General features: G+C 40.0%; 1 protein-coding gene across 3 annotated transcripts in view; it reads left to right on the top strand.

The window, feature by feature from the left end:
- Positions 1 to 19,888, top strand: part of AKAP9 (A-kinase anchoring protein 9) — a 169,940-nt gene extending 150,052 nt beyond the window's left edge. For all 3 annotated transcript variants that reach the window (XM_032761106.2, XM_032761105.2, XM_058424853.1), the window contains 12 exons: positions 2,520 to 2,739; positions 4,443 to 4,593; positions 6,069 to 6,737; positions 6,966 to 7,174; positions 7,490 to 7,595; positions 9,069 to 9,251; positions 10,567 to 10,767; positions 12,296 to 12,528; positions 15,364 to 15,449; positions 16,987 to 17,116; positions 18,187 to 18,326; positions 19,807 to 19,888. In XM_032761106.2, the coding sequence (XP_032616997.1) occupies positions 2,520 to 2,739; positions 4,443 to 4,593; positions 6,069 to 6,737; positions 6,966 to 7,174; positions 7,490 to 7,595; positions 9,069 to 9,251; positions 10,567 to 10,767; positions 12,296 to 12,528; positions 15,364 to 15,449; positions 16,987 to 17,116; positions 18,187 to 18,326; positions 19,807 to 19,844 (2,366 nt within the window). In that variant the 3' untranslated portion in view covers positions 19,845 to 19,888. The remainder of the gene's footprint in view (positions 1 to 2,519; positions 2,740 to 4,442; positions 4,594 to 6,068; positions 6,738 to 6,965; positions 7,175 to 7,489; positions 7,596 to 9,068; positions 9,252 to 10,566; positions 10,768 to 12,295; positions 12,529 to 15,363; positions 15,450 to 16,986; positions 17,117 to 18,186; positions 18,327 to 19,806) is intronic.
- The last annotated feature ends 1,573 nt before the right edge of the window (positions 19,889 to 21,461 follow it).

The raw sequence follows: 21,461 nt of genomic DNA, 5'->3' as shown, positions 1-21,461 counted from the left end.
TTTTAGCTGTTTAGCTATCAATGTTATTATAAACATTGTTGTATAGTGTTTCTGCTACATATGTGCATGCATCTTCTGAGTATATAACTAAGAGCAGAATTGCTGTGTCATGGAATGCCTATCTTAGATAACATCAAATGATTTTCCCACATAGTCATATTAGTTTATACACTTAGTAGCAGTATATGAGAGTAACGTTGCTTCACATCTTTGCCAACAGTTGGTATAGTCAGACTTCTGTTGCCAATCTGATGAGTGTGCAGTGGATTCTTACTGTGGTTTTAATTGGCTGTTCTCTAGTTCCTGAAGTGTTTAGTCCTTTTTCATATGGTAATTGGCTAGTTGGATTTTTATTTTTGTGATATGCTTGTTTAGGTACTTTTTGATAACAGTATCTGGTCTTTTAAATTGAGCTACAGATGGAAATCATTAGAAAGTAAAGTGAAATCTAATTTTCATCATCTCCACTGAGGACACATACCTGTGTGTTCAGTAATTTTGTTTCATGTACTGGTAGAAACATGTATCCTTTTGAAAATTTTGAAAGTCACAGCATGGTCTCACATTGGTCATTAAAAAGCTGAAGCAGGCCGGGTCCTGTGGTTCACTCCTGTAGTCCCAGCACTTTGGGAGGCCGAGGCAGGAGGATCACGAGATCAGGAGTATGAGACCAGCCTGGCCAACATGGTGAAACCCCATCTCTACTAAAAATACAAAAATTAGCTTGGCATGGTGGTGGGTGCCTGTAATCCCAGCTTCTTGGGAGGCTGAGGCAGGAGAATCGTTTGAACTTAGGAGGCAGAGGTTGCAGTGAGTCGGGATCATGCCATTGTACTCCAGCTTGGGTGACAGGGCAAGACTCTCAAAAAAAAAACAAAACAAAACAAAACAAACTGAAGCATTCTTACCACTGAGTTTAAGAAGGAAAAAAAAACCAAAGCAGGTTAAAATTACTTCAGAAAAGAGAATCATAATGAGATAAACATACCACTTTAAACATAGGCTTAATTGAAGATGCCTTTTAGAGATAGATTAATATTGTTTTACTTAGGTTAAATAGAACACCATTGAAAGCTTAATGTCACAGATTCACATTTATGTAAATCCTTAACCTCTAAAGTTTTTAGAAGCCTAAATTAAACATGATTGATTATCATCTAAAGCTAATGTTATTTCTGTCTCCTGACATCACTAATATGAATTGTAATGTGAATTGTTGAACTTTGATAGTATTTTTTAAGTTAAAAATGCTTTTCTTATTTGAGTAGTATAGTATTATATATTTATGGTAGAATACAGAAAAGAATAGAGTGAAAATCATCCCTTGAATCACCTAAATCCTAAAATAATGACTACCTAACACCTGGGTAAATATGTCTCCAGACCTTTTCAATGTGCATGTGTACATAAGCTTATATTTTTCATAAAAAAGGAATCCTGATACATATTTTATAACATGCTTTTTTTCATTTAACATACTGAGGCATTTAAAATTTTCAGTTTGTTTTTATTGCAGCAAACATGTAGCAAGGGTTTTGTTGGCTTTCAATGGATAAAAGGACAGTATCCAAAGGGGGGTTTGAATTTCCCACTTCTGGGATCAGAGTCCTATTAAAGTTCCAAGGGACTATCTGCAAAGGGGTGCTGAACAACAGATATCAGCAGTGCTCATCATTGTAGTCAGTTACTTTGGTAACTCCTGCAGGTACTTTGTGTGGCTATCAAAAATCTTTGGGATTTTTTAATGTACGTTCTTGAAATTCTGAATGTACAAATATGAGTTCCATTTAAAGTTTTTTTTTAAATGTTAAGTCTTGCATCCATTAATGTATTCTCTTAAACTTTTTTTTTTTGACGGAGTCTCGCTCTGTCGCCCAGGCTGGAGTGCAGTGGCGCAATCTCGGCTCACTGCAAGCTCCGCCTCCCGGGTTCACGCCATTCTCCTGCCTCAGCAAGCGTGAGCCACCGCGCCTGGCCTTAAACTTTTATCCTTATATATTTATAGTTCTGAAATCTTGGCCACTAGCACTGTGAGGAAAACATGCCTGAAATTTATTTTTATACATTACCAACCCTTTTTGTTTGTTTTTTTGAGACAGGGTCTCACTGTCACCGAGGCTGGAGTACAGTGGCATGGTCTCAGCTCATTGCAACCTCCACCTCCCGGGCTCAAGCAATCCTCCCACCTCAGCCTCCTGAGTCGATGGGACTACAGGCACATGCCAGCATGCCCAGCTAATTTTTGTATTTTTAGTAGAGACAGAGTTTCACCATGTTGCCCAGGCTGGTCTTGAACTCCTGGCCTTAAGCAGTCCTCCCTCCCACCTCAGCCTCCCAAAGTGCTGGGATCACAGGTGTGAGCCACCATGCCTAGACTGCATTACCAACTCTTGGGACTATAATTTTTCATGTTTCCTTTGAAGTAATCTCCTAACCTACAAATCAGTTCTTAACAAATATTTATAAGCCAAATATGAGTTGCTTGATTATGTTTTAAATATTAATCATGTTCTATGTAGAACTCTTGGAATATAATATACAGCAGAAGCAGTCTCAAATGCTGGAGTTGCAAGTGGAGCTCAGCAGTATGAAAGACAGAGCAACGGAACTGCAGGAGCAGCTGAGTTCTGAGAAAATGATGGTTGCTGAACTGAAGAGTGAGCTTGCACAAACTAAATTGGAACTAGAAACAACACTCAAGGCACAGCATAAACACCTAAAGGAACTGGAGGCTTTCAGGTGTGCCAGGCTTCCTTATTATAAACATGTAACAAGGAATGGGAGTAATTTTGTCATAAACACTGTGCAAATATAGAAAAATATAACATGCATGATGTTTAAATAGCATGCAACTGTTTTTTTTTTAGGAAAAACTGTAATAGAAAAAACTCTAAATGCTTCCAAATGATGAACTTATGATCATGATTATAGCATATTCTCTACTGTGACTTCAGTTCTGTGTGAGACTTGTATGAAATATAATTTTGACTTTGACCTTTATTTTACCATCAACCAATTTGAAGTGATATTTATGAATGCAGTAGAATTCATGATTGAGTGAGCTAAAATATGCAAAATATTTGAAGAGACAATGCTTGTTAAAAGAATATATTTCTTGGTATAAATACTGAGATATTCTGTTGCCAGACACATTACAACTAGTCGTTTTTATATTGAACATTAGCTTCACACACAAATAGACATGGTGATTCCCATGTTCAGTAAAACTCAAAAATTTTTACTTTTTATTTATTTATTTTATTTTATTTTTATTTAATTGTTTTGAGACGGAATCTCGTTCTGTTGCCCAGACTGGAGTGCAGTGGCATGATATCAGCTCACTGCAACCTCCACCACCCAGGTTCAAACAATTCTCCTGCCTCAGCCTTCTGAGTAGCTGGGATTATAGGCACCCGCCACCATGCCCAGCTAATTTTTGTATTTTCAATAGAGACAGACTTTCACTATGTTGACCATGCTGGTCTTGAACTCCTGACCTCAGGTGACCCACCCACCTCAGCCTCCCAAAGTGCCAGGATTACAGGTGTGAGCCACCATGCCCAGCCAAAATTTTTATTAATACTATTTTGTAACAATAAATTGCATAGTTGTTTGCACTGATAATTAATAACTAATAATTGTACTACTAGAAACAGTTAATTTGAAGCCAGGTGTGGTGAATAACGCCTGTAATCCCAGCACTTTGGGAGGCCAAGGCAGGTGGATCACCTGAGGTCAGGAGTTCCAGACCAGCTTGACCAACATGGTGAAACCCCATCTCTACTAAAAATACAAAAAATTAGCTGGGCGTGCTGGCGTTCACCTGTAATCCCAGCTACTCGGGAGGGTGAGGCAGGAGAATCGCTTGAACCCGGGAGGCGGAGGTTACAGTGAGCCAAGATCACGCTATTGCACTCCATCCTGGGTGACAAGAGGGAAACTCCATCTCAAAAAAAAAGAAAAAAGAGGGCCAGGCGCGGTGGCTCACGCCTGTAATCTGAGCACTTTGGGAGGCCGAGGCAGGCGGATCATGGGGTCAAGAGATTGAAACCATCCTGGCCAAAATGGTGAAACTCCATCTCTACTGAAAATACAAAAATTAGCTGGGTGTAGTTGCGGGCGCCTGTAGTCCCAGCTACTCGGGAGGCTGAGGCAGGAGAATTGCTTTAACCCGGGAGGTGGAGGTTGCAGTGAGCCAAGATGGCGCTACTACACTCCAGCCTGGCAACAGAGCGAGACTCCGTCTTGAAACAAAACAACAAAAAAAAGAAAGAGTTAATTTGAAATGAACCCCAGTCAAGAATCTTTAATAGTTTATATTTTCCTCTTAGCTAGTTTATTATATGCCTCAACTTATCAGTGGAAGCTGTTTTTCTCTCTCTCTTTCATTATATGCTTCGTCAACATAGCTTTATGGAAGTTCATTTGTCTTTCTGACTTAGGTTGGAAGTTAAAGATAAGACAGATGAAGTACATTTGCTTAATGACACATTAGCAAGTGAACAGAAAAAATCAAGAGAGCTCCAATGGGCTTTGGAGAAAGAGAAAGCCAAGTTGGGACGCAGTGAAGAACGGGATAAAGAAGAACTTGAGGTACTGTTATCTTTGTCTTTAAATGTCTGGAAAATCCAGAATGATAGAAGAGAGTCTTGAGACTTTCCTCCATCTAAAATGTCAACCTTAGACTTCTTAATAAGATATGGTAAGTTGTTCACTGTGCGTTGAATACTACATAATGTTATCTAAACCGTATTATGAAGAAATGCTAATGGAGTGGTGATTGGTTTTTTTTGTTTGTTTTGCTACATCCAAGGATGCATATAGACTGCTCTGCTGCAACATGTTTTGGGCATGTGAATTGGTACACACAGATAAATATGGCAATCCTGTCAGTTTAATACAGAGGTAGTTTTGGTTCCTGTTTTCTCCTAGAGAAAAGGAACAGGGATACTTTTCTGGAGCCCTCACTGCTTAAGAACATTTAAAGTGAACATTGGCCCTTTTCAGAGAGACACATCCTTGCTTTGCAAGGATCTCAGCTCAAGGCAGGCTGTACTACTACATGCAGTATCTGCTTTTAATAGAGGTGGAGTTGTCTCACTGGCTCAGAGCTCTCCTAGCCATGTAATCCTAATTCTCACTAACTCTATGCTGAAAAACAATGTGTTGCCAGCATTTTTGCCCAATTTTTTATTTTTAATGTCCACTGTGTTAGCCTCCAGGCAAAGAGAACTCTCTGCCCGGCAGGGACATGATATCTCCCTAGGTACCAATTATAGTTTTTTGACCATTAAAAGTTTATGTATATTTTGAGTTATTTGCCCCTAACCTTACTTTCCTTATAAGCCCTATTATTTTTAGCATGTGATACTGCAAAACATAAGGTTTTTCAGGAACTCCTGTCACATTATGTCAGGAACATTTATTTTTTATACAAATTTATTAATGTGCACAGGAATCTTATCAAAACGTAAGATCTCCAGGAACAGTTATATTTTTAAAGGTTGTTATTCTTATAAGAAATGTACCCTGCTTCATATTACCTAGATTAAGATTTTTTGAGAAAAGTATTATCTTACCCTTCTTTTATTTATATTTCATGATTATGCACTAACTACTGAACATTTAAGTTAATAAACTAAATAATCAGTTCTATTTTCTAATACAGATACTACCAACATAGTATTAATAAACACATGGTTGTATACTTATAAAATTTTTTTTTTTTTTTTTGAGTCAAAGTCTCGCTCTGTTGCCCATGCTGGAGGGCAGTGGTGCAATCTAGGCTCACTGCAACCTCCACCTTCCAGATTCAAGCAATTCACCTGCCTCAGCCTCCCAAGTAGCTGGGACTACAAGCACGTGCCATTGCACCCAGCTAATTTTTTGTATTTTTAGTAGAGTCAGGGTTTCACCATGTTGGCCAGGCTGGTCTTGAACTCTTGACCTCAGGTGATCTGCCCGCCTCGGCCTCTCAAAGTGCTGGGATTACAGGCTTGAGCCACCACGCCTGGCCAAGTATTTTTAATAATATTAACAAGTTCTTAAATTTGATTTTCTCATACCAGGATCTGAAGTTTTCACTTGAAAGTCAGAAACAAAGGAATCTTCAGCTAAATCTACTTTTGGAACAACAGAAACAACTACTGAATGAATCCCAGCAAAAAATAGAATCACAGAGAATGCTATATGATGCCCAGTTGTCAGAAGAACAAGGTCGAAACTTAGAGCTTCAAGTACTTCTTGAATCTGAGAAAGTTCGAATTCTGGAAATGAGTAGTACCCTAGATAGGGAGCGGGAATTGCACGCACAGCTGCAGAGCAGTGATGGTACTGGGCAGTCTCGGCCACCCTTGCCCTCAGAGGACCTACTGAAAGAGCTGCAGAAACAGCTAGAGGAAAAACACAGTCGCATAGTAGAATTGTTAAATGAGACTGAAAAATATAAACTGGATTCTTTGCAAACACGACAGCAAATGGAAAAAGATAGGCAGGTTCATAGGAAAACACTGCAGACAGAACAAGAGGCCAACACTGAGGGACAGAAAAAAATGCATGAGCTCCAGTCCAAAGTGGAAGATCTTCAGCGCCAGCTGGAAGAGAAAAGACAACAAGTTTATAAGTTAGACCTTGAAGGACAGCGACTACAAGGAATCATGCAGGAATTCCAGAAGCAAGAACTAGAACGAGAAGAAAAACGAGAAAGTAGAAGAATTCTGTATCAGAACCTTAATGAGGTAAACTGACAGTTTCTTTTTAGATATTTTTAAGGAAAGTACTGCAGCCCTTTGATCATTAAATTTTGATATTGGATTAAATTACTTAAATAGCTGTATGTAAATCACTTAAAAATGAAATCTATAGAAGTTTATTGGATATAAACAATAATTGTGTTCCCTTAAGATAGACTGTGATATGCTGTTCACTTATAATTATTGTTTTCTTATTCTGTCCAAAATTGCCAGCCAACCACATGGAGCTTAACCAGTGATCGAACTAGAAATTGGGTTCTTCAACAGAAAATAGAAGGAGAAACAAAAGAATCAAACTACGCTAAATTGATTGAAATGAATGGAGGAGGAACCGGCTGTAATCATGAATTAGAAATGATCAGACAAAAGCTTCAATGTGTAGCTTCAAAACTACAGATTCTAGCCCAGAAAGCCTCTAAGAGGTTAGACTTTTCTGCCTGATCTTTGGGAAAGTAGTATTCTTAGGCTGGGTAGACCCCCATGCCTCTTTGACAGCTAGCCAAGGGTGGGGAATTGAAATTTTAAAGGTAATGCATGTTTACATTAGGAGGTGATATTCTTTAACGTAACTCAAATGTCTGAAAACAACCATCTAACACTTTGACCCAGGGAAGAGAGCACGGGATATAAGGGAGAAGTGATAGGTGAAGTAGAACGTTGCCTGCTCTGTAATGTTTGTGGTAGTAAACACCCCTAATTGAGAAGGTATATTTTGACTTTTTGTCTTTTTCTTGAAGACTACAGTTTGAAACAGCAGATGATGAAGATTTCATTTGGGTTCAGGAAAATATTGATGAAATTATTTTACAACTACAGAAATTAACTGGCCAGCAAGGTGAAGAGGTAATACTTTTTAAAAGTTATTTCTAAAGCATTGAGAGCAAAGATTTAATAGAAACTGAATCATTTGAAACTTGCAGCATATTCTTTATACTCTTTATGTAGAGTTTTATTTGTATCTTTTCATTTATTTTAAATATGAATAATAATGCTTGCTTTCCCCCAAGAGAAGATAATGAAAGCTTAGGGGGGAAATTAGCTTTCATTATTGTTATTGAATAATTATGTTGACCTTTTACTGTATGGAGACAAGCTTCCGTAAAGAGTGATCTGGCTTCTATCCTCTCTACTCCATGAAACACCCTTAGACTCCTACCAGTGTCTAAACAATTGACTAATCTGGTGAATCTTTTCAGTTGATTTCTTGACTTCTTTGTAGCATTTGATACTTTTGACCTCTTTTATTTTCTTAAAACCCTCTCTTTCCTTGCCTGTCATGTCAGTACTCTAGCTTTTCTTCTGCTTCTTTCATCAGTTGCCTTATGGTTCCTCTTCCTACCCTCTTCTTCTTTTCTCTAACCTGTAACTATGAAAGCTCACACAGTCCAACACCCTGAGCTCTCACTAGACTTATTTATTAAACAAATACTTACATTGAACACTTATTCTGTGCCAGATAGGTTCTGGAGATACAGTGAACAAATCTGACTAAAACCTCACCCTTATGGAACTTATCTTTAGTGGACTGTGGTTCTAGTCTAGACCTCTGTCCTGTGTTCCATGTTTATATTTTCAATTAGATACTAGACATTTTTCCTTGGGGAAATGTACCCCATAGTGACCCCTTAGGAAACTCACAGGCACATTCCAAACTGAACACCATCTTCCCTTTCTACTTCCTGCTGCAGACCCTCATTTCTAGTCATGATATCACCCAGTTTAGAAAGCTGAAAGTCACCATAGACCACTTTCCTTCACCCTTATCTGCACGTCTAGACAGTCACTAAGTCCTGTCCCTCTTACCTTCTAAATACCTCTCCCACACACCCTTTACTTTCTGTCCCTTAGTCATTGCCTCCATTCAGGCTTTCAGCATTTCTTACCTGGCTGTTGAAAGAACTTCCTGATAGGTCTACCTGACTTGAAGATTGTATCTTCCCTAATTTCCCCTGCTTTGTACGTTACTACCAAAGGAATTTTCCCAACACATAAATTTTGTGTCATATTTTTACATCAAGCCTTTCATGACTCTCCATTGCCTGCATTTAGGTCTGTTATTCATAAAGTGAAGCAATCTAGACTTACCAGGCAACCTACAACACCCCAAAAACAATACACACTCGCTCAAGCCTTTGTGCCTTTTGCTTAATATGCCCTTCCTTATCTTTTCTGCCTGGTAAATATCTACCTATTACTGAAGACTCAACTCAGGCACCAATTCATGAATTCTGTTGCTCTCGGTGCCTATTCACACTTTATATGCATTATTCACATCCATTTGTGCTTAAGTGACCTTACACCATTTTATTTTTCCAGCCCAGCTTGGTGTCCCCAAGTACTTCCTGTGGCTCACTGACTGAAAGACTACTGAGACAAAATGCTGAGCTGACAGGGCATATCAGTCAACTGACTGAAGAGAAGAATGACTTAAGGAACATGGTTATGAAGCTGGAAGAGCAGATCAGGTGGTATCGACAGACAGGAGCTGGTAGAGATAATGTATGTCCATTTTTAGCATCTCCATATATGAGAATTAGTGCATGCTTATCATTTCTGCTATCTAGTTCAAGTTTTAATCCTGTTAATATAAAACTGTCACACACCTGATTCTTAGTAGGATCTGTAGAAGATTTTATAGGGATGACAATAATAATATTATTACTAAGTTACTAATAATTACGTTATTTATTGGAAACCATCTCTGTACTCGACTCTGGGTTGTATACATGTAGAATCTCTAATCCACATCCACCTTATACCTGAGAAAACTGAATTGAAGTCATAGTCAAACCAAGATACATGTATCTCCAAAGCCAGATACTTTGCTACCTAGGGACCAATAACAGATACACGAGATATTCAGTGTGAATCCTGACTGTTTTCTTCAGTTACTTTATCAGTTATTGTGTTCATGACTCAAGTAAAAGTTTCTGTTAAATTATGTCTTTCAGTCTAATAAATTACTCTGAGAATTTACTTTAAAGTTTTCCATTTAAAAACAGGTATAAAATTAATTGCTAGTTTCCATAATCACCCAATATAAAGATAGACGAGACCTGTGAGACAACTGTATGGTTAAATACATAATAACACATTTACGTGCCTTTTATAGAAATCCAATTATTATGTACATACTGGCTTGTTTTTTTCCCACTTCTCCAGTACACTATTTCAGGCACAGGCTCAAAATTTGGACCCAAATGGTCTGTTAGGTCTCTTGACTTTTTTAGTTCAAAGCTCTGCTAATCTGCTAAACCTTCCCTGTGGCCAGGCTTTCTCAAGGACTTTTAGTTGTAAAGCTAATGTACTTAGCAAAGGACCATGTACTTAAGAGTTAGTATATATGGGCTGGGCTCAGTGGCTCATGCCTGTAATCCCAGCACTTGGGGAGGCCGAGGCGGGTGGATCACGAGGTCAGGAGATAGAGACCATCCTGGCTAACATGGTGAAACCCCGTCTCTACTAAAAATACAAAAAATTAGCCAGGCGTAGTGGCGGGCGCCTGTAGTCCCAGCTACTCGGGAGGCTGAGGCAGGAGAATGGCATGAACCCGGGAGGCAGAGCTTGCTGTGAGCAGAGATCGCGCCACTGCACTCTGGCCTGGGGGACAGAGCGAGACTCTGTCTCAAAAAAAAAAAAAAAAGGAGTTAGTGTATATACTTAATGTCAATTGAGATTGGCTTTGAACTTTGTCTGGGTGGGGTTAGAAAGTTGAGACTGCATCATCATGCAGATATCTTTAATATGTTTAGCTCAGACTTTTCTTCAGAGACTTGTTCTTAAAAATCATGTAAGTAGGCTGTGGTCTTTGTAGTCTTCCAGGTTTTCATTGAATGGCAGTGCCAACATTGAAGCCATCATTGCCTCTGAAAAAGAAGTATGGAACAGAGAAAAATTGGCTCTCCAGAAATCTTTGAAAAGGGCAGAAGCTGAAGTATACAAACTGAAAGCTGAACTAAGAAATGACTCTTTACTTCAAACTCTGAGCCCTGATTCTGAACATGTCACTTTAAAGGTAGGAGACATCTCCCATCTAAACATCACAGCTGGTTCTATGTTTTTGCCTTCTTTCATCTCTCACTGACCTTAAATAAACAGTCTAAAGAAATTTAGGGCCGGGCATGGTGGCTCACGCCTATAATCCCAGCACTTTGGGAAGCCGAGATGGGCAGATTACGAGGTCAGGAGATCAAGACCATCCTGGCTAACATGGTGAAACCCCGTCACTACTAAAAATACAAAAAAAAAAAAAAAAATTAGCCGGGCGTGGTGGCGGGTGCCTATAGTCTCAGCTACTCTCCCAGGCAGGAGAATCGCTTGAACCCAGGAGGTGGAGGTTGCAGTGAGCCTAGATCGCACCACTGCACTCCAGCCTGGGCCACAGAGTGAGACTCTGTTTCAAAAAAAAAAAAAAAAAATTTAGATAGTATTCAGGTTTTGCCTCTAGGTCTTTTTATTCCGTCTTTGTCATGAATGCAGGTCACAGAGGTTTGTGGAAAGGCATGCCCAGGATTGGGACCAAATTAACCTCTATTAATGGTCACAGTGACAGCATCCTGGGCTCACGGTTCCACTTCCCCTGGTTTCATCCCTAATAGACCAAAAGAATGTTATCTTTTCAACTCCTAACAAAAGCTCTACTATTGTCAATGTAAGAGCATCATACTCTGTAAAATGGTAAGCCCTCTGAAAAGCCTCTCTAGTAACTAATAATGAATGTTGTTAAAACTACCTTAATCAGTCAACAAGAAAAACTTTTGGAACATTTATTCCAGTTTATGACTCTGAAGGGATAGAAAACATTAACATTTAAAAAGTTAGATTAGGCCAGGCACTGGTGGCTCACACTTGTAATCCCAGCACTTCGGGAGGCCGAGGTGGGTGGATCACTGAGGTCAGGAGTTCGAGATCAGCCTGGCCAACATGGTGAAATCCCATCTCTACTAGAAATACAAAAATTAGCCAGGCATGGTGGTGGGCACCTGTGATCCCAGCTACTTGGGAGGCTGAGGCAGGAGAATTGCTTGAATCCGGGAGACGGAGGTTGCAGTGAACTGAGATCACGCCACTAAACTCCAGTCTGGGTGACAGAGTTTAGTCACCCATATGACTAAACTCTGACATATGACACTCCGTCTCATAAATAAATAAATAAATAGATTAGTGGCCCTAATAAAAATAGCTCTGTACAATTAAAAAAAATTGGGATGATAGAAATATTTGCAATTAATATGATTGATAAGGGCTAAAACCCAAAAGAAACAAGAAGCCTAACTATAATATTAGTATTCAGACTCCATTGACTCATAGAGGCAAAAGTGTAAAGGTTAGTTTATCTTAAATTTCAACTTTGCTGATAAAGTAGAAAACAGTGATAGGATACCTGCCATTTTACTACTACTACTACTACTACTACTACTACTACTACTACTACTACTACCACCTCTACTACTACTACTTCTTAAAATCTAGGTTATTTTCCCCTAGAGAGCAGGTTGAATGTTTTCTTAATGTCTTTACATTCTTCTCTTCCTTAAATATAGAGAATTTATGGTAAATACTTGAGGGCAGAAAGTTTTCGAAAGGCTCTCATTTACCAGAAGAAATACCTGCTGCTGTTACTGGGTGGGTTCCAGGAATGTGAAGATGCCACCTTGGCCCTGCTTGCCCGGATGGGGGGGCAGCCGGCTTTCACGGATCTAGAGGTGATCACCAATCGCCCAAAGGGCTTCACCAGGTTTCGGTCGGCCGTCAGAGTATCCATTGCAATTTCCAGGTAAAGACTCGAAGGAAAATGCATTTTACTAGTAGACTCTCTAAAAGGATTAGTTCTTTTTAATTCTCCCTCTATTCTTTGCTAGTTATACTCTACATTTGTATAGTAGGAGGTATGTGCCATCACTGAAGCATGTCTGCTTTTTTTTTCTAGGTTTTCATTCATTTAGCAGGAATACTGGCACGGTATGTGTAGACTATGAAAAGGGCCTTCCTAGGTCCAGGCAGCTGGTGACTCAAGAGCTGGCCTATCCAGTCACGGCTGCCTTTTAGGAAACAATCTGGGTCGGGCATGGTGCCTCATGCCTGTAATCCCAGCACTTTGGGAGGCCAAGGCAGGCGAATCACAAGGTCAGGAGATCGAGACCAGCCTGGCCAACATGGTGAAACCCTATCTCTACTTAAAAAAAAAAAAAAAATTAGCTGGGCATAGTGGCAGGTGCCTGTAGTCCCAGCTACTCGGGAGTCTGAGGCAGGAGAATCACTTGAACCTGGGAGGCAGAGGTTGCAGTGAGCCAAGATCGGCGCCACTACACTCCAGCCATGTGACAGAGTGAGACTCTGTCAAAAAAAAAAAAAAAGGCCGGGAGTGGTGGCTCACACCTGTAATCAGAGCACTTTGGGAGGCCAAGGCCGGCGGATCATGAGGTCAGGAGATCCAGACCATCCTGGCCACGCTGAAACCCCGTCTCTACTAAAAATGCAAAAAAAAATTAGCCAGGTGTGGTGGTGGGCGCCTGTAGTCCCAGCTACTTGGGAGGCTGAGGCAGGACAATGGCATGAACCTGAGAGGCAGAGCTTGCAGTAAGCTGAGATTGCGCTACTGCACTCCAGCCTGGGTGACAGAGCAAGACTCTGTCTCAAAAAAAAAAAAAAAAATCTGAAAAAGCCCATGAACAAGCTCACACATGTAAATAAATAAAAGATTATAAAATTTAAAAATGTGGTTGACAAATTACTTCTTAGGCTGGCATACATTCATTTTCTTCATTGCTAAGATAACCCACTTTTGGTGCCCAGCTATGGAAAGTCCTTTCCTAACTGTATTCAAGTCAGAGGTTAGCCTTTAGAGCATTGGATTTTTGCTAGTGCTTTTATTGTTCTTTCTCTAGTAATTCCAAGCAAAGAACTCTGGTATTCATTCTGTGATTGACATGGAGCCAAGACTCAAGCTACTTTGAGGACCTGGCCCACTCTACAGTCTTCTGACCTGGTTATATGTGCATACAAGCACCAAGGCTTCTCCATGCATCCCCCTCCCTTTTAGGAGGCAGACAGAATCTTAAAGGAATTTTGCTTTTTAAAGTTCTTTCTGTCAGGTCACATCTGATGCTTCTTTTTTTTTATTTATTTTATTTTTTTATTTTTTTTGAGACAGAGTCTCGCTCTGTTGCCCAGGCTGGAGTGCAGTGGCGTGATCTCAGCTCACTGCAAGCTCCGCCTCCCGGGTTCACGCCATTCTCCTGCCTCAGCCTCCCCAGTAGTTGGGGCTACAGGTGCCCACCACCACGCCCGGCTAATTGTTTGTATTTTTAGTAGAGACGGGGTTTCACCGTCTTAGCCAGGATGGTCTCAATCTCCTGACCTCATGATCTGCCCACCTCGGCCTCCCAAAGTGCTGGGATTACAGGCGTGAGCCACCGCACCCGGCCTATTTTCCTCTAAAAATATGGCACAGTTTTTTAATTGGAAGCTGTCTGAGATCACCTAGTCCAGAATCTCCTTTCACACTCGAGGAAACTGAGGCAGGGAGAGGTTACAAAGCCAGTAGTGATAGAGCTAGAACAACCAGCCCAGTCTCCCAAGTCTCATTCATGCTGGCTCTGGAAACGGGAGCACAAGCTGTATCTTACTGTGGGCCTTAGACCCTCCTTGCTTCTGATATTCCATATTGTAGTCTCCTGGTTTCATTTACTCTTCATCACCTTTCATTTTCTTCATCACCTTGTATAGAGTAAACCAGGGTACGTGCTAGTAGATGCATTGATGAGAAAATATATAATCCTGCCTAAATACCTAAAGGCAGCTCACTTTCTAGTGGGGAAGACTAATATGCACAGAACTTAGAATATAATAAATAAATGGGAGGTCTCAGGAGTTAGCTAGTAATTTTGATTAGAGGGATCTAGAGAGGCTTCATGAGAGCAATGTAGAAGTTGTTATTGACATACTTCACTCTGCCCCGCTTTTTCTTATCCAAGATTACGTTTATCATATTTTGACCCTCCTAAGACGGAGCCTTGGAACTGATTCAAAGTAAATCAAAAGTGGTGCTCCAGAAGCTCCTTGGGCCAAGATGGGGCAGGTGGTAACTTGCTGCACCTGGTTCATGAAGCTAACACTCCCGTTCCTTTTGAAACCAACAGTTTTTTGTCCCTGATCAAAGGGACAAGAGCCTCACCCACCTTGCAGCATTCCCAGCACATTCTTATTGCCAATTTAAGGGTCTTTTTGTTCTCTTCTTATCTCATCTGCCCTTTATTCTCTATTCTTTTCTCTTTTCATTACTTCTCACCCTTTCTTTGCCTATCTGCTTTTCCCATCTACTTTTGCCTTCCATCTCCTTATACCCAATTTATCCCTCAAGCTGCAGCCTGATGCTGACAATATAAGAGACCTCTAATGCTTCTTGGGAAGGGGATGAGGGGATCTTGAATCCCTATTCTTCTGTTCCAGTTGATTTTGTCACAACAGGCATTGACGTAATTTAATTGGGCAATTGTGAAATTTGACATTTGTTCTATGTTCATATTTAAATATGTGATGTGATTTTTGTAGGAAGTGTATATACTGTTTATAGATGGGCTGTGAAATTTTATCTTGGAATCTTTTTTAGAATGAAATTTTTGGTTCGACGGTGGCATCGAGTCACAGGTTCTGGTTCCATCAATATTAACAGAGATGGCTTTGGACTGAATCAAGGTGAAGTCAAAATAGCATATTTTCTTATGTTTATGACTCTCTAAATCAGAAGTCCCCCACCCCCAGACTATGGACCATACTTGTCTGTGGCCTGTTAGGAACCAGGCCGCACAGCAGCAGGTGAGCGGCAGGCATTACTGCCCAAGCTCCACCTCCTGTCAGATCAGCCGTGGCATTAGATTCTCATAGGAGCACAAATCCTATTGTGAACTGCACGTGAGGAATCTAGGTTGCGTGCTCCTTATGAGAATCTAACTAATGCCTGATGATCTGGGGTGGAACGGTTTCATCCAGAAACCATTCTGGCCCCTTTGGGTCCATGGAAAAATTGTCTTCCATGAAATGTGTCCCTGGTGCCAAAAAGGTTGGGGACTGCTGCTCTGAATTACTGCATGTGTAATACTTAACCAAGTAATGAATTCTGGAAGCAATGTTTTCCAAAGACAAAGCCCTTATAACTGCCAAAACTAGGTAACGTCACTGTTTTAAAGAGGGTAATAATAGCTGATTTTCATGGAGAACTTAGTCTGCACCAGGCCGTGCTCTTTTCATGTATTCTCCCAATCCTATGATATAAGTACAATTGTTACTATTCTCACTTTTAGATGAAAAATCGAGGCATGGAAAACACATGTCATTTGCCCCAGAATGGCCAGTAGGGAAGTGATGGAACCAGGACCAAACACTGGCAGTCTGGCTCCACAGCCCACACTCTTCATAACTGCATTTAAGGCACTGGTTCAAGACAGCATTGCTATTAGTCATATGGAAGAATTAGGATGTTTTCATAATTTAACAATATTCAAACAGGTTTCTGAGTTTACCAAGAGGTTGTATAATAATGGTAACAGCTAAAATTCCTTCTTTCTACAACTAGAAGTGGAAACAAACTAGGGCTTGAACATTTCTGGCAATAAAGATGAGGTCCAAATCTGGGGAGCACACAGAGGTACAGAGGACACAGCATTCCTGTGCTGTGTGTTCATAGTAAACCACCTTTACATACTCTGCCAGGAGCTGAGCATCCGAGAGAGGGGAAATAGATTTGATACCCTACACAAAGTATTTTGAAATATCATTACACTGAAACAGCTGAAATTTGTATCATAATGAGTTGTGTTTTATTAAAAGTTAGCAAATCTTGGTTTCAAGTCAGTAGAGTGGAATGGTTACATTAGTCTAATATTTTTTATCCACATCATTTCCCACAAACCACACCCACTCTAGACACCCCTCCTCTCATCTACTTAGAGCTAAGGTCTTTAAAGAAGAAAATATGCCAATTAAATAATTTTCTTTGAGACATAATTCCAGATATCAGAAATACTCATATTCAAAAGTAAACAAAATAACATTTGAAAGCCAAATTTTTGTTTGTACTGTTTTCTCCTTTAGCAAGAATAATAGAAAATGACTATAAATAGGAGATGGTATAATATAGTATAATAGTCTTTTGAGCAGTTACCTATTTTGTAGAAATTTTTTAAGGACTTGGGATTTTATTTTTCTTTACAAGGAATATTTTGGGTTACTTTAGGTACAGAAAAGACTGACTCATTTTATCATTCTTCTGGTGGGCTGGAGCTATATGGCGAACCAAGACATACTACGTATCGCTCAAGATCAGATCTGGACTATATTAGGTCCCCTTTACCGTTTCAGAATAGGTAAGAATTTGAGAAAATCTGCTTGGAATTGTTAAATGTATTAATATTTAACAGAAAAATGGACATTTTTAGGGCTTTGACTTCTTTGTATTGAGATAGACATCTTTGTTATATATAATTTACATAATCTAACCAGGTGCGGTGGCTCACACCTATAATCCCAGCACTTTGGGAGGCTGAGGTGGGCAGGTCATGAGGTCAGGAGTTCAAGACCAGCTAGTTTGAGACCAGCTTGGCCAACATGGTGGAACCCTGTCTCTACTAAAAATAAAAAAAAATTAGCCGGGCATGGTGGCAGGCGCCTGTGGTCCCAGCTACTTGGGAGGCTGAGGCAGGAGAATGGTGTGAACCTGGGAGGCAGAGCTGGCAGTGAGCTGAGATTGCACCACTGCACTCTAGCCTGGGCGACACAGCGAGACTCCGTCTCAAAAAAATATATATATATATATACAAAAAAATTAGCCGGGCATGGTGGTGGGTGCCTGCAATCCCAGCTACTCAGGAGGCTGAGGCAGGAGAATCGCTTGAACTCAGGAGGCAGAGGTTGCAATGAGCTGAGATCGCGCCACTGCACTCTAGCCTGGGCAACAAAGCAAGACTTAGTCTCCAAAAAATAAAAAGTACATAATCTAAGGCTTAATGTAAAAATGTAAAAACCAGTGTTTAAATTTGTAACTGATTTCCAAGGGTATAGCAAACAAAGCTGACCAAGTGTTATTTAGTATATGCTATGGTTAGATATTGGGAAAAGTATTGACTAAAATTGATACTCTGACCATTATGAAAAGCTTAACAATCTTCATGACAAGATACATTTATACATACCCAATTTATTGAGACCTCTGCCACAAGCATTGTATTGGACATTCTTATGTTGACGTAGTAGCATCTTTTAATTCATTGGAGAGTTGTCTCTTTCTCATCCCAAGCTCCAAAGCTGAAGCTTGGGGGATATACATTATGTGTGTACAAGTGACCCACCTTTTTGGGGAAGGGAGTGGAGGCAGGTTGGTAACTTATATGCATATTTCTGGATAACTTGATTCATGTACATATTTTTAATCCTTTAGGTACCCAGGCACTCCAGCTGATTTCAATCCTGGTTCTTTAGCATGTTCTCAGCTTCAGAATTATGATCCTGACAGAGCCCTAACAGATTATATCACGCGGCTAGAGGCACTGCAAAGACGACTTGGAACTGTACAGTCAGGTGCTCTAAGTTTAACCACATCTTGGCAGCACCACAGTGCTAGACCCACAGCTCCCCTTTCTTTGAAGTTCTTTCACACTCATCATTAGGATGATCAAAGCTTCCAGTTTAGTACATGAGCTATTAAGTTAGCTAAAGCTTAAACTCTTGTAACCAGCAGAGAAACTGACTTTAAATAATTTAAGTGAAAATATGATTTATCACCCCAGATCCCACTCCTCCCAAAAATGATTTCCTACTATGTTCATTCAGCAGACTGATGACACAAAATGCACAGTGAGCACCAGTGTGCAAGGTACTCTGAGTCTACAGAGCCTAACTGGAGAACGTATTCCTAAGTAGTGCATGGCAGAAAGTGGTAAGGCCGTGCCGCGGCACTCCAGCCTGGGCAGCAGAGCGAGACCCTGTCTCAAAGAAAAAAAAAAAAGAAAGTGGTAAGGCATGCAAATCGGGTGGAGTTAAGGAGGTAGCACTTACTTTAAGCACTTAATGTAACCATTATCCCTGCTACTATATTGTGCTTTTATGTATCATCGAAAAAAACTGTCCCATTTAAAATACTTTGTAAGGATTCTTTTTCTTTGTTCAAAAACAAAAAACAATTCATACTTTAAAATGAAGGTGGATTCCCTGTTCATGGAAGGAAAACCTCTTTTCCCTATCTCACTTCAGATCACTCCTGATTCAGAGACTTTGAATCACTGAGTAGTTTATCTCTTCCTTCAAGAAATCATTTGTTTAAACCCAAGCATCTTGTAGTAGTAGTAAACTTTTATTATAGCTGAGTTTGTTTGTTGGTTTGCCTTGGCTTGTTTTGTTTTGAGCATCCAAATTTCACAAGACCCAGATTTTGAAGACCAAAAGATTTTTCAAAAATGTATGAGGTATAGAACATTCCATTTTGAGAGCACTTGAAAAAAACTCTAAATATTAGTCTCACCTACTTTGCTATAGAGCCAGTCATGGTGATTTTTACATATATATTCAAAATCTCTTAAAAATCAGCTTAAGTATATGGGCTGGGCGCGGTGGCTCATGCCCGTAATCCCAGCACTTTGGGCGGCCGAGGCGGGCAGATCACTAGGGCAGGAGTTCAAGACCAACCAGTTCAAGACTAGCCTGGCCAACATGGTGAAACCCCGTCTCTACTAAAAATACAAAAATTTGCTGGACGTGGTGGCACGTGTGGGTAGTCCCAGCTACTCGGGACGCTGAGGCAGGAGAATTGCTTGAACCCAGGAGGCAGGGGTTGCAGTGAGCCAAGATCACACCACTGAATTCCAGCCTGGGCAACAGAGTAACACTCCATCTTGGGGGTAGAGGGGAGAGACTCAGTTTAAGTATGAAGAGGACATTTTAAGGAAAAAAAGGGCTTTTAAAAAAATGGAGAATAATAATTTCCTTTGTGTGAACTCTGGTGGGTCTGATACAGGTAAAATGTAATTTGAAATCAATTGAATTTCCTGTTTTTCTCTCATAGGTTCAACTACTCAATTTCATGCTGGCATGAGAAGATAATCCTTTGAAACATCATTAATTGAAGTGATTTTTTTTTTTTTTTTGGGGACGGAGCTCGCCTCCTGCCCCCAGGCGGGGGTGCCGGTGGACGGTCTCAGCTCACTGCAAGCTCCGCCTCCTGGGTTCACGCCATTCTCCTGCCTCAGCCTCTCCGAGTAGCTGGGACTACAGGCGCCCGCCACCACGCCCGGCTAATATTTTTGTATTTTTAGTAGAGATGGGGTTTCACCGTGGTCTCAATCTCCTGACCTCGTGATCCGCCCGCCTCGGCCTCCCAAAGTGCTGGGATTACAAGCGTGAGCCACCGCGCCGGGCCGATTGAAGTGATTTTAAACAGATTTCCTTTTGTAAATCAGTGGTTCTTTTGTGCTTTTGTATTGTGAATATTCAATGGGACCAATATGAACACAGCTTATGATTGTATACAAATCCCTTGCCAGCACATGAAAACAAATGGAATTTGTATATATAAGCATTGTGTATGTATTCATGCACAATAATTATTGAATTACCTGTATATTTGTGGAATGCTAATTTAAAACATTAAATTATAAACCTTGTGTATTTATCAAATGGGTGAAAAGATTAAACTTTTACGCATTACAATACTGCTGAATGTGTAGCTCGAGGTGTCCTGCACTTTTCTTATAAGGCTACTGAAGTTACATGTTTTGCCTAATATATTCTACTGGTGATGAAGACAGATAATATCACTTGTAGAGACCTATTTTTGTATAATGGTAGAAGTTTTGAATTTTATGGGGTATTTTGTCAAGTACTGAAATAAAAATGACTTCACCATTTTCACCACACTGTATTTGAACCTTCTTCATTTTTAACTGAGCCATAGTTCTTGGTACATAGCATCTCGTTACTTATGTCAAATATGTAGGAGTGAGAGATTCAGAGAAAGCTGTCCTAATCTTAGAGTTAATACTGTTGAAAGTTTTCCATGTGTCTTTGTATCAACTTTACATCTACTTAGTGTTTTTTAAAAGCTTATATTGGTATTTCATGATTAATCAATATTTACTGTTTACAGTTAGTGTTAATTGTTTCCAAAGATGTGTTCTCACAAATCCACGGCCCACTAAAAAGATGAAGAAATCATTAACTCAAAAGATCTTAATCACATTGCAGCCTAATTAAACAGTATCCCTATTGTCCAAGCCACATTCAGACTGGGAGGCTCTCACAGAGATAATACAAATCGCAATGTTATTTCTCATCTGGAGTCCTCCCCAATAACATGGCAACTCACTAAAACAGCAAGAGGACTAGCATTTGATGCTTACATCTGGAGGATTTTGTCTTATTTGATGTTCCATGATTTATACCAACACAAACAGACATGGTAGAAAGTTGTACATTCTTGAACATTTCTAATTTCAGTCATCCCGCAGCATGTGTGGGGGATTAGTTCCAGGATCCCCCTTGGATACTACAGTCTGAGAATGCTTAAGTAAGTCTCTTATAAAACAATGTGCTATTTGCAAATAATCTACACACATCCTCCTGTGTACTTCAAATCATCTCATCTCCAGATTATTTGATACCTAATACAATGTGAACATTATGTAAATAGTTGCTAATACTGTATTTTTTTATTGTTGTGGG

The sequence above is a fragment of the Hylobates moloch genome, unplaced genomic scaffold (genome assembly GCF_009828535.3).
Source record: "Hylobates moloch isolate HMO894 unplaced genomic scaffold, HMol_V3 SCAFFOLD_1, whole genome shotgun sequence".
NCBI classification, from domain to species: Eukaryota; Metazoa; Chordata; class Mammalia; order Primates; family Hylobatidae; genus Hylobates; species Hylobates moloch.
This window is presented reverse-complemented; position numbering and strand designations above follow the sequence as displayed.